The sequence below is a fragment of the Sinohyriopsis cumingii genome, chromosome 15, assembly GCF_028554795.1.
Source record: "Sinohyriopsis cumingii isolate HCF-2022 chromosome 15, ASM2855479v2, whole genome shotgun sequence".
In the NCBI taxonomy this organism is placed as follows: Eukaryota; Metazoa; Mollusca; class Bivalvia; order Unionida; family Unionidae; genus Sinohyriopsis; species Sinohyriopsis cumingii.
The window spans coordinates 53512351-53526120 of NC_142975.1; the positions used below are offsets into that span (position 1 = coordinate 53512351).

Here is a 13770-nt window from a genome sequence, read left to right on the forward strand (position 1 = left end):
GCATCTGATTGCCCGAGATTGTTACCTGTCTTGAGGTTTATTTTTGGGCAGTATGAGTATGTAAAGGGTTTAACAACAAATTTGATCAATCCTGATTATATAGTGCCTACTAAAAGTTCATTTCTGTAGATATGCATGAAATGTTGCAAAAACATTTTAAGAAGATAAATTCTTCCAAATAAATGTGAATATTTCTAATCAGATTTTCATCAGATTTGATATGCAATCTGTTACTCGTAAATTTATTTGAATAAATATTTTGTAATTTTAATAAAAAAACAAAATTTCAGTATGCTTTCTTACTGAAACATTTCATGATTTAATTATTGAGAGCAAAGAAATCGATGACCTTAAAAAAATCCTGTAGAAGTCAGTCGGGGCTGACCAGATGGTGGGAATGAAACCCACAGTCTTCTAGTCACAAGTCTAATGCCTAAGTCACTGAGCTACCACAATTCTGTCTCCAAGTTAGGACTCAAGGAGGAAGGATGTACTGCATAAATTATATCCCCTAATATTGCCAAGTAAGTGTATATATTTAAAGGGTGTAGCTGTAAACAGTTTAAAAGTTATGACTTAGCATCAAGTTCCCAGGGGGTAGGGATAGATCCAGAGGACAGTGGTGGCTATGTAAATTGCTTGTCCATTTTATGCTGAGGAAGTTGTATATACACACACACACACACACACACACACACGTACGTCTTTCTCTGTATGTGTAACTCTTGCCAAACAGGAGGTCGCTCCCAATTTTGTTGGGGGTGGGTTAATTCTTTTGTATTCACATCCTACTCTTATATATAAACACCCATATTTGTCTTTATGTGTTTCATGGTACTAAACAAAAGATCACGAGTTCGAAACTCAAAGCAGCATTCCAAATTTGTGTTTTACATTTTTTTTCTAATTTTATATTCAACCTTTTTTTTTGAAGCTTACTTATCCCAGATTTTATATTTTAAATTTTTTTTTAAATTCCCATCCTAGTGATCAGCAATTAACCTAGTATATATGGTCTGAGAACAAAGATAAGTGATACACATCATCACTAACAGACAATGTAGCAACTGTGTTCTCTAAGTGTTTCAGTACTTGTGTGATTTTCAAGTTGACATATGTCATCTACTGAGATGAGAGATATCAGGCTCACTTGGCCTTTTTGTTTCTGTACATAGTATACAAATGCAGTTTTGTTTATTCCTTGTTTATTATTTTAAATTTTAATGTCTGGTTTTTGCACAGAAATTAAATTTTCACACATTTATGCTGATTATTATCCATGACTAATTGGTCACTTAACTTGTAAACATTAAACTCAAAAATTAAAATCATCCATATTTACTGCTGTTATGTAAATATTTATATGCAGTTTTCAGGCAGTCATTCAAAACATATTCATGTAAAATCATCTCAGGTCTGAATTGTAAGAACTTTTTATTTAATTAAGTCTAGATACTGTTGTGACTTTTAAGTTTCTACAGCCAAGTTGGTTTAACCCTTTCATCTATTAAACATAGCTCACTTCTTGTTCAGCCTTCTTGTTATCAGCTAGCCATTAGCTAAATTACCATATATTTTCCCAGTGGAGTTGTCTAAAATTTATGTTGTTGCACTGACTTGCTCTTGTAATTTAAATTTTGAGCTGGCTACTTAAAATGATAATGAAAAGTCTGTATATTGACAGTACATTTGCACAATTAACAATCAGAAGAGTTTTATAAGACAGAATTATTATAGAGCAAGTTAAACTCTGACTGATCCCATTATTGTGAATCCAAATGTATATATGATATTTTTTAAAAATTATCTACAGTATTAAATGGTCAGAAATTTTGAATTTTTTTAATTATAATACAAGTAGTAGCAGACCCACTAAATAAGTTTGAAACTTGGAATTCGCAAAATATTGTCACTGGAAATAAAGTCAGTCTTTATGTGAATGCTGTTTATTTTTTTGTTGAATACATTCACAACATTAAATAGTGACAATTTTAAAATTTTCTTAAATATTGTATGTGTGCCAGACTTGTCTTAGTTCTGCTGTTTGTTTTGTCCATCAACAAATAGTATTAGATGTACATTCTTTTGATATTCCAGAATCAGTAGAATGTTGAAGAAATATCAGAATGAATTTAAACTACTCATACTTCCTGGTTCGAATAGTGTAAATTAATTTAAAATAAATAAACTTTAAATTTCTAACAAAAACACATGATAAGAATTAAAGCAAAAGATACTTTTAAAAAAATGTGCATTTTTTTATTGTGCCTTTGTTTTTGCATAATGTTATGATGATAACAGTTCTGAAGACTTGCCATGTGACCAGAATTTCTTGAATTGAAATTAATTTTTACAATGCATTTACAGCTAGCTGAATAATTTTGAACTCTTTATTTCAGAGGAAAGATATGATTATGCAAAGAAATTGAAGCACACAGTTCAGGAACTTCAGAAGGTGTGTTAAATTTGGTAACTATAACAACTTAGAAAACAGTTTAAAATGTAAATTTTCTCTTGAAGGTACAGGTTTTGATTGCCTTTTAACTCTCTAGTTATGTCATTATACTTCTTTTGTGTTTTTTGAAAGTCTGGTGTTATATATATATATATATATATATATATATATATATATATATATATATATATATATATATATATATATATATATATATAAGTAACTGTATGCCATATTGTGATAGATAGAAAGTAACTTTTGGGAAATAAGACAAGCTTCAATCCAGTAATAAACATTACATTTCTTGGAGTTTGTGCATGAAAATCAACAGTTCTCATCAGTATTTTGCATTAAAATCATGCTCATCCAGTTACACTATATAGTTACTAAGCATAGTTTTTTGGCATGTTTGCCCCATTGATTGGATGCAAAACCCTGTCTATATCATGATTATGCACTTACAAGAAATTTTCTTTTAGCAGATCTTTGCATAGGAGTTTTGTTTTAATAACTTTACTGTGATTTTGCTGAAGATTTAAAGAGCTCTTGGATTTTGGGTGTAGAGAAATGTTTATGAAATAAAGTGTAATAATATAGTTAAAATTAAATGCATATATGCTTTTAACTAATCTTTGTGTGTCAGGTAGGAGAAAGATTAGGGAAATATGAAGTGGAAAAGCGACAAGCAGTAGAAGATGAGGATTATGATAAAGCCAAGTTAAAGAAAGTCCAAATGGATGAATACAGGCTTCAAGTTTACAAAGATCTAAATGTAAATGACCTTCTGGAAACCACAGGGGTAAGTAGAAGAGAAGTGTAAGTTGTTTTTTTTCTTTGGTAACCTTTATAGTATATTACTTGAAAAGAAATGAGCATTTACTCTGGGTCTAGCTGTTTATAGGAGTAAATCAAGTAAGCACATGCTCATGGATAGGAGGATCCATGCATCCACAGAGTTAGTTGATTTGCCTACAAAAGGAGTGAACAGTTTTTTCTCTTTGGTGTTGATATCAAGATTAGAAATATGTTTTGTTCATCAGCAGTGGATTTGTTTGTGAAGCTGCATGAAATGTCAGAGTTTTCTTTGGTTTTATTAATACATAATCTGGGTGAGTTAAGTAAACTGTTTAATTTATCTTGGACTCCCATACATCGATTTTTAAAAAGAAGTGAATGTATGCAATACTGAACAAGATCGGGTACTTCTTAAGTCAAATTCATTCACAGATTATACTGTTTATCATCTTTTGGACCAGATTTTGTGTGTGTCTAAGGGTGAAAGAAGTGTCTTGCATACCTGTTATTGCTTAACTCATTCGGCCCTGGAGTTTTTTTTCCATTTTTGCCTGAAATGTGAGTAGGAAAGACATTTTGGGGGCTATTTCTGAATACATCATAATATATCGACTTTCAGCAGATTTTCCATGAGTCTAATGCCTAATTTTATTAGAAACATTGTTTTCCATTGGTTATTTTGCTTGCGCATGAGCAGAAGGGTAAAAGTTGGAATTTTTTTTTGGCTTAATGGATCCATCATTTTCGTAGGTAGACCACTCTTTATTCCAAATGCCCACCTTATCCTAGTTTTCACACAGGTTCACCTGTCTGTGTGCAGTTCAGACTGGTCTGCCTTCGATCTGAGGCCATAAGGTCTAAAATCCAGACACAAAATTGGATTCCAACCACGAGCAAATTTTGGGTGGAAAAGTAAAAAACAGGTCCCAAAGATTAGGTTTTTCCTTCTGTATTTTGTAGTGCAACTGGAACTTCCAGATTATTTTTATATCGTTATAGAGCTATATCTGTCTGCTTTTTTGTAATACCACGCACTTTGGTGTATCTTAAATGACCTTGATGCTGCAGAGCTCGGAAGTGGGGTACAGCTTCATCATGCCTACATGCGTGATTGGGGCTAAATGAGTTAAAATACTGGTTTATACTACAATAATGTTCAGTAAAGAAAACCAATATATTCAGTGCTTATGTACTTATTTGTTCATTGCAGAGAAATTTTCATGATGAGCAGGAGTTTATTATAGTTTATGGCTTTCTCTTTTCTGTTTTCAGTCCAGACACCCTCAGCCAGTTTTTTTAGGTATGTAGATAAGTTGTTATTTTTATATAAAAATGTATAACTTTAAATGTATAATTGTTTCTTAACTTGATTTGTTTTGAAACAAAATTGAACTCAGTTAATGTCATATTTAAGACTTTTATTGATTTCAGTTGCATCTTTTTGTCAAGTGATGTTTTGTTTGATAACAGATAACTTTGGTTTCAGGACAAAAGCTATCTATAATTACTGGGTAGAGGTTTATGGTTTCATATTAATTGTTACGTAATTGCTCAAGGGAAATAAATAAAATTTAGTTCAGGGGAAATGAAAGGTTAAAGAACTTGTCTCAGACCTGCCAACTCTTACAATTTTGCTGTAAGTCTTACGAAAATTACCCTTAAAATATGGACTTAATGGCATACTAGCAAAAACTACGAAAAAATTATCGTTGCCAAAAAATCCGGATAATTGGTTCATCCATGTTTTATTTGGATCCAGGTTTCATATTAGAATTAGTGAAATTAGTCAGGGAACCAGACTAACTTTACAGCAGTGCTCCAGACACTTTAAACTGCACCTATTTGTTCATGTGAAGTTTCTGCATGATCAAACTGTTGATTATAGAATTTTTCAGATGGCGTCCAGAAAGTGATGCATGTTTAAGATGAAATAGAAAATAAGCTTCTAAAAAAGTGTTAATAATCAACACAGAAAAATAAAAAGAGTATTCAGATTCTTATGAATAAAAGCTGGAAAGGACACAATTACATTTATTGGACATCACTTGCCAATTTGAGTATGTGGCGTGGTGGGAGATATGATTGACATCGTCATATGAAATGGAAAAGAATTTCCAAGAATTATGTCAAGCTGAGAGATAGCAACAAGCATGTGAGCTGCATAGGATTTGGAACTAGAGTTTGTGCAACTGTACTAGTGGTAAATAAAGTCTACGCATACATTACAAACTTTACAGTTGAATATAATGTTTATTGTTGATGTGTCAAACTTTTAATTACTTTTTCCAGCTTTACAATAGCAGTTATTTATATTTTGTTACACCTTACTGAAAACTGGTCAATCTTACGGAAAAAAATCAACTGCCATACTGAGACTGACTCATCAGGGTTGGCAGGTCTGTTGTCTTACTGGGTGATTGCATGTTTTTTTTTTGTTTGTGTTTTTTATGTTAGTGGTGATAATAATTAAGGAAATGTTTGTTGAAAATTTAAAACACACATGTTGCAATGGATTATATTCTTATCATACACTATTTAGCCCTTGTAAACTTCATAATAATTATAACATGTTTGCAGAAATACTGTATATACTCACATATAAGCAGGTTCACATATCAGTTGCCTCCCTAAAAAAAACCCCCAACTGAATAGGTGAAACATTAAAAAGTGGATGATCTGTATGTAAGCCAACCCATAAGTCCATCCATATTGAAAATCTTGTTATTGCTACTCCATCTGATTGGATGATCATAATCTCAAAGGGGGTTTAGTACATGAAGTCTTGGGGGTTCAGTTTAGGAATGGGATCTCATCTTTGTATATCTACAGTAATGATATATAATGATATATATGGTAGTCAACACAAAAACTAAAAAAAATTTAAAGTTTAGACCTTATCCTGACCTATTGTTTTCCAGGCTTTATTCTTTCCTATATTATTCAGCTTATACATGAGTATATATGGTAATCTATCCTTTACTCAGAACAAAACTCTAATCAGTCTATCCAGATATGAGTCTGTCATCTTAATTTGATCCTGTCTAATAGATGCTTGCACCTTGTGTATTGTAAGCAGCAAGTATATGTACAACAATAAACTAATTAAATAATTCTAGTCAAGCTTACCATACTTTGTTTTATTAGTGAGAATGTAGCTCATTTATTTTCTTTATGTCAGATCTCAAGTAACTTTATTGGTATTTGATAACATTAGGTTAGATTGATGTTTGGTTGTTTTTATGTGTTGAATACATGGGTGAAATGTCAGATGTCAATATGGTGGGGGTAAAAACGAGGTAGAATAGGAATAAAAGAAGTTGTATGGACACAATATGACAGGTACCAGCATAGTAGAGGGTTTCTGTTGATATGACAAGAGGTGTAGAGGATTTATTTTAAAATGATGATTACCGGCTGTTGTTCAGAGATCATTGATTTTCTTTTCAGAGATTCATAAGGAATGAATACAATTAGTTTTGATGATGAAATTCTCAAATAATCTTATATTTTGGGTGTATTATTTGTATTGTACAAAAATTGTTACTTTTTTAATTTATTGCTTTTGTAAAATTATAATAAAACCTTTGTCGAGAAAAAATTCTAATCAGATACATGTACATTTTGTCCCGTTTTTGAAGTTTATATATAGAATTTTTTAATCTCTGATCTTTCTGTATTGTAGATTGTCAACCTTACATTTAAATAAATGTGTTAACTTTACATTGAAAAAATAAATCTAACTATTATTAATTCAGTAAGTTTTGCTACTGCTTCTTTTCTTTTCGTTTGGATCCAAATTTGGTTTTGGTCAGAAAAATAATGCATTGGTCAGCAGGTTTCAAATTAATGTGAAGCTCTGGAAATTTACTGTAAAATGAAGAAAAAATTAGATTGTCCAAAATTTCTGACTGCATTACTAAGGTAATCATCGTGAGGAAATGAAGAAACTTGTGAGTGAAAAAGTGGGAGTAAGAGATTGAAAAACAAGTGGTCCCCTTTCATAGGTACAGAAATTTGAACTGCAAACACATAGCTTCATTAAACCATTGCTCTTTAGATTTATATTGAAGAAAAGTGTACAGAAAATATCAGATAGAACATGTTGAAATAATATATTAAGAGAAAATGGGGTTACATTTAAAGTTGGTGGAATCCACTATATAACATTTCAAAGAACTGAAGTTTATTTGCAGTAAGAGTTATTGTCTCTAATTTTAACTAAAAACAGGGATCTGACATTTATTTTCTCAGTGTGGCTTAGATAATATAAGTTAAAGAATATGCGAGAATTTTATTTTTTTGTTTGAATGTACAGTATTTTCATAATTCTTTCCAATAATTGTCCTCATTTATTTTCTTTCTTTAAAATCTCAATCCATTGATGACTGTAGGTGTAGCATTAGTCATTTCAATTTCTCAAATTTTCCACAGAATCACTGCTTATTTCATATTCTATTACAAATTCCTTGTACTGTAATCTCTGAATTAGAGTTGTTTGTTCTGGTAGTATGTTTCACAAGCAAATCAGGTGCTGATAATACATGCTTCAACTGTTATCAGGGTCATGCTTTTAAATCTAATTATTTCTGAATGATCCAGTACACATACATAATATGGAAAATGGGGTTTACAATTATGGAAGATGAAAAATTCTGTTTAAAAAGAAACATCCATATTTAGCCTCATAGGTTAGTTTGTATTGATTTTTGAAGTGTTGTACTCATAAACTCTGTGTGTGTGTATTGGATTTTTAATGTAGCTTTAAAAATGTTAAGTCATATTGTTATGATGTCTGCCTTGTGACAGTTTATAGTGATATCTAGCACTGGGGCATCATGCCACAGACATGTAGCATGATGTCCCACCCAGTCACATTATCCTGACACCAGGCCAACTAGTCCTAACACTGACCTCCTAATGCTGAGCACCAGCAAGGCAGCTGCTAGTACCATTTTTAAAGTCTTGGGTATGACTGAGTTCGAACCCATGACCTCCCACATCCAAGACAGAGTCTTAAACTGCTCTATGATCATGATGTCAATAAATATACTGCAATCTATACCTTTGTCTGTATGAAGTGATATTTCCAAATTATATGTTAATGTATGGCAGTTTCTCAAGTACTGTCATTCTCTAGAGGGACCTTACATTATTATCAATGTGTTCATCCCTATATTTGATTATGTGATTACCACACACACACACACACACACACACACACACACACACACACACATCTTAATACAAATAATACTATCATACAGGTTAGAGAAATTTTATTTTTTTAAATTGTACTCTACGGAGATTTGAACCCAAGTCCGCGGGTAAACGGCACCCATCACCTTGCTTGCACACACACACACACACACACACATATATATATATTTATCCACTATCACTTAAAAAGTCAAATACAGTTGCAAAAATCACAGAACCTGATCTGCCATCACCGCATAATGTGCCTGCAGATCAAGGTCTATGTTGTTTATTGTTCTGATCACTCCTCACAAAACTGCATAGACCCAGATCTGTGGTGCATTATGTAGTTTGCAGTTGGACTCAACTTACAAGCCAGTGTACACAGTAATAATTGCCATTCAGAGACTTCAGAAATTCTAGATGGACATGGACAAAAATGCATGTCAGTAATATCTAGGTCAAGTTAAAGTTTGTTCAATTTCTTCTTTGAACTTTTGACAGTTATTGCTCCAGGTCAGCTTTGACTTTCTTAGAGAGCCATTTTCTGTTTTTGCTTCATATATTTAAATTGAATCAGTATATTTTAGTCAGATTTGTCTTCTGATTGAAGGTTTAATTTATTACGTTAAAAATGAAAGACTTTGCCATTCATTTAATTCATGACTGTTGTGCCATGTTGGAATATTAATGCCAGGTGTGCCAAATCAAGGTCAGAAGCATAACACGGAAGCAGAAGTAGGTTTTTGTTTTTGTATTTTGTGAACAGTAGAAATTTGATGGAAGCAAGATGGCTGGATATGAGAAAACAGTGAAACAATTATTGACTAACATTGCAATTTTCAAATATTTATTAAAATATAATTATGTAGCAAGGTCAGCTATCATAATGTAACCTTGGGTATGGCAAAATATTCCACTTGGCTTGGCACTAAATATCTGCTTGTGCTGCTATGGTGTAACGCCAAACCAAATACTGTAAATTCTACCCACTTTACAAAGAGCAGAGACCTGAACATTGGGGAAGGGGGCTTTTTTTTGTTTGTTGTTGTTTTAGGGTTTAACGCCATTTTTCAGCACAAAATAGGCTATACATGGCGGCCAGTATAAATGGTGGAGGAAGAACCCTGGAAAACCCAGGGAAGAACCACCGACCCACGAGAAGCTACTGGCAGGCTTTCCCACGTACCCATGCTAGCCGAGCCTTGGACTCGAACCCACGCAGACAGAGGTGAGATGGCATTGATCTGGAACGGTGAGCGCTTTAGACCACTCGGCCACTCCGGGCCCTGGGGGGGGTGCAACTGCCATCATTGTTTAATGCTCTTGCTAATATTCTTGATGTTTTATTTGGTTGTGTGGTGTTTATGCACTGCTCACATGCAAACAGAACTTGTCTGTAGCCTTGAGTTTGTACATAAATGCAGCTATCAATAACCATCTTATTGCTCAATTTCAGAATCAGTAAGGCAGCCAACACCACCTCGGTTAATGGAGTTGTCAGAGACGCCTTCCCCATCTAGAAGCTCACCCCTACCCAGGACACCTTATGATGACAGACCATTACCAGCCATCAGAAAGTTGGTAGTCTGTATGACTTGATAGTGAATAGCTTTAGTTTTGTGATTATATACTGTTACTTACAAAATCTGATTTAGGGTCTATCACACCTTTGGTCGTAGCAGATAATTTTTAAGGGTTGCTGGTGTTTTTGTCCCAGTTAATAAGCAGAAACTTATTTTACATGCTACATACTATTTTTAAAAATTTAATTCTTTGCTGTAATCACAGTTCTCTATCACACACGTAAACAAAAGACTCCATTTGATTTGGACCCAGCTCAATACAGCAGGCATAGCCCTTTAGTGTAATAATCACACTGCCCCCCCCCAATCTTTCTATCAACCATTTGGTTTATACCTTTAGCTGAAAAAGGAGTTGCTGTATTTTTACCAGATTTGGTATGCAGCTTTATATTGCTATGGTCGCAAAAGTATTTTATTTTGTCTTCTGTGTCATTATTTGGAGGAGTTATGGTACCTGTCCTCCTAGGCATCATTTGCTTCAGCAGCTCTTCTTTAGCAAGAATTGTTGGATATCAGCCAGATAAGCATATAGCTGTATAAGGATGAGAAATTGAACGAGTCCCCGAGACACCAGCTGTTATAAATTTTGTGGAATTATAACAATTTTCTGAGAAAATGGTCATTCCAAATTATATTTACAATATACTGGAAAGACCAAATTTTGAGGGGTTACATTTTGAACTTGAGTTTTCTCTGTGGACATGGGTAGGAAAAAAAATTACGACAGCACCAATATAATAGACTAATATATATTATTTAATTTCTCAATATAAAAAGTATGCACCTGACAAGAAACCAGTAAATCACACTCTAATTAGGTGGTGGTAGAGATGGAGACAAAGAGAAAGAGAGATAATTCATGAGGAAGTATGTGTATGGGTATTGTGGTGCCCAAATACGCTAGAGGAATTCAAAGTTTTGGAGTCTGAGGAATGGATATACCATTTTTCCTGATGGGATCTTATTTATTACTGACTGTAGATGCATGCATAGGTTTTTAGGATAGGAAGATGCATTATGATTATATATAGTATGGAAGTTTGTTTCTTTTATTGAACTTGCTATTCATTCCAGACAGGCTTCGTGGATTCACCAAAATGTATGCTAGGATTCCTGATGGACACATTTATGGGTTGCAGCCTTAGGAATTCTGTTTCCAGTGTTTTGTTGCATCACTTACAGGAACATGGCCATCCACTTGACTTTGATTTCTACAGCATAACTTTAAAATAAGTTGTATTTCAACCAATTTTAGCATGCAGCTCTGTATTGATATTGATGAGGCCTTTAGTGATTATAATGAAGCCTTGACAGATGTGATGCAGCCTTGACTGATATGTTGAGGCCTTGACTGATTATGATGAAGGCTTGACTGATTATGATGAAGCCTTTTCTGATTATGATGAAGTCTTGACTGATATGATGAAGCCTTTACTGATTATGATGAAGCCTTGACTGATATGATGAGGCCTTGACTGATATGATGAAGCCTTGACTGATTATAATGAAGCCTTGACTGATTATGATGAAGCCTTGACTGTGATGAGGCCTTGTCTGATATGATGAGGCTTTTAGTGATTATGATGAAGCCTTGACTGATTATGATGAAGCCTTGACTGATATGATGAAGCCTTGACTGGTTATGATGAAGTCTTGACTGATATGATGAAACCTTGACTGATTATGATGAGGCCTTGGCTGATAAGATGAGGCCTTGACTGATATGATGAAGCCTTGACTGATTATGATGAAGCCTTGACTGATTATGATGAGGCCTTGACTGATAAGATGAGGACTTGACTGATATGAAGAAGCCTTAACTGATATGATGAAACCTTAACTGATTATGATGAAGTCTTGACTGATATGATGAAACCTTGACTGATTATAATGAGGCCTTGGCTGATAAGATGAAGCCTTGACTGATATGATGAAGCCTTTACTGATTATGATGAGGCCTTGACTGATATGATGAAACCTTGACTGATTATGATGTGGCCCTGACTGATAAGATGAGGCCTTGACTGATATGATGAAGCCTTGACTGATTATGATGAGGTCTTGTCTGATATGATGAGGCTTTTAGTGATTATGATGAAACCTTGACTGATTATGATGAAGCCTTGACTGATTATGATGAAGCCTTGACTGATATGATGAGGCCTTGTCTGATTATGATGAAGCCTTGACTGATATGATGAAGCCTTGACTGATTATGATGAAACCTTGACTGATTATAATGAGGCCTTGTCTGACATGATGAGGCTTTTAGTGATTATGATGAAACCTTGATTGATTATGATGAAGCTTTGACTGATATGATGAGGCCTTGACTGATTATGATGAAGCCTTGACTGATATGATGAGGCCTTGACTGATTATGATGAAACCTTGACAGATTATGATGAGGGCTTGTCTGACATGATGAGGCTTTTAGTGATTATGATGAAGCTTTGACTGATATGATGAGGCCTTGACTGATATGATGAAGCCTTGACTGATTATGAATAAACCTTGACTGATTATGATGAGGCCTTGTCTGATATGATGAGGTTTTTAGTGATTATGATGAAACCTTGACTGATTATGATGAAGCCTTGACTGATTATGATGAAGCCTTGACTGATATGATGAGGCCTTGTCTGATTATGATGAAGCCTTGACTGATATGATGAAGCCTTGATTGATTATGATGAAACCTTGACTGATTATAATGAGGCCTTGTCTGACATGATGAGGCTTTTAGTGATTATGATGAAACCTTGATTGATTATGATGAAGCTTTGACTGATATGATGAGGCCTTGACTGATTATGATGAAGCCTTGATTGATATGATGAGGCCTTGACTGATTATGATGAAGCCTTGTCTGATATGATGAGGCCTTGACTGATTATGATGAAGACTTGACTGATTATGATGAGGTTTTGATTAATTATGATTTCCACTGCATCAGTTTTAGGAGTTATGTCCCATTATTGATCACCATCTATGTTGGTTTCTGGAGCATATCCTTACTACTTGTTGAATTTTGACTATACTGGCATGCAACTTTGTGCAACTATGATGTCATTTACAGGAGTTATCTCCTCTGATTTTCCATCCTGGTAACTTTGGTTTATGCTGCATTGCTTAACCAAGGATTGTTTTTCTTCAACCAAGTATGGCTTGTAACGTTACATAGATGAGATCTAGACTGAATCTAGTTTTTTGTATTTCACATTATCTTTCAGAAGAATTATGGTCCTTAGATGCCCATTTTCCTGAGTTTGCTTTCTATAGCTTTACTTTACAAATAATTCTTATATTTGAACAAAATTTAGCTTTATATTGATCAGACTTTAAATTAATTTTATTATTAGCATTCCACTTGTTGTCATTTAGAAGAGTTTTGATCTCTGATTCCTTTTCTGCCTAATTTATGTTATTTTTTCTCTTATCCACCTAACTTTGGTTTCTACAGCATAACTTTAATAAGGAATGTAGGAGTTCAACCAAATTTAGCATGCCTCTTTATAGTGATGAGAACTTGAATGACTTTGATTTCAGGATTCTTTGTCATCTTTCAAAGGCCATAACAGTTTCCAGAATGCCTATTCTTTTAATTTGGGTTTCCCAAGACAAGTTGATCAGTTCGGGTCCTGCCACATGTATTGTAGCGAGCAGGATCCTTTGCAATGTACCCATGGCCAATACCTCTTGTCATAACAGAATTGTCTTGTTTTATCGAGGGCATGT

The 13770-nt window shown here is 33.9% G+C and overlaps 1 protein-coding gene across 2 annotated transcripts in view; it reads left to right on the forward strand.

The window, feature by feature from the left end:
- Positions 1 to 13770, forward strand: part of LOC149781809 (centrosomal protein of 104 kDa-like) — a 130512-nt gene that overhangs the window by 35675 nt on the left and 81067 nt on the right. For both annotated transcript variants that reach the window (XM_089935977.1, XM_089935978.1), the window contains exons 9-12: positions 2400 to 2455; positions 3099 to 3254; positions 4523 to 4550; positions 9906 to 10026. In XM_089935977.1, the coding sequence (XP_089792103.1) occupies positions 2400 to 2455; positions 3099 to 3254; positions 4523 to 4550; positions 9906 to 10026 (361 nt within the window). The remainder of the gene's footprint in view (positions 1 to 2399; positions 2456 to 3098; positions 3255 to 4522; positions 4551 to 9905; positions 10027 to 13770) is intronic.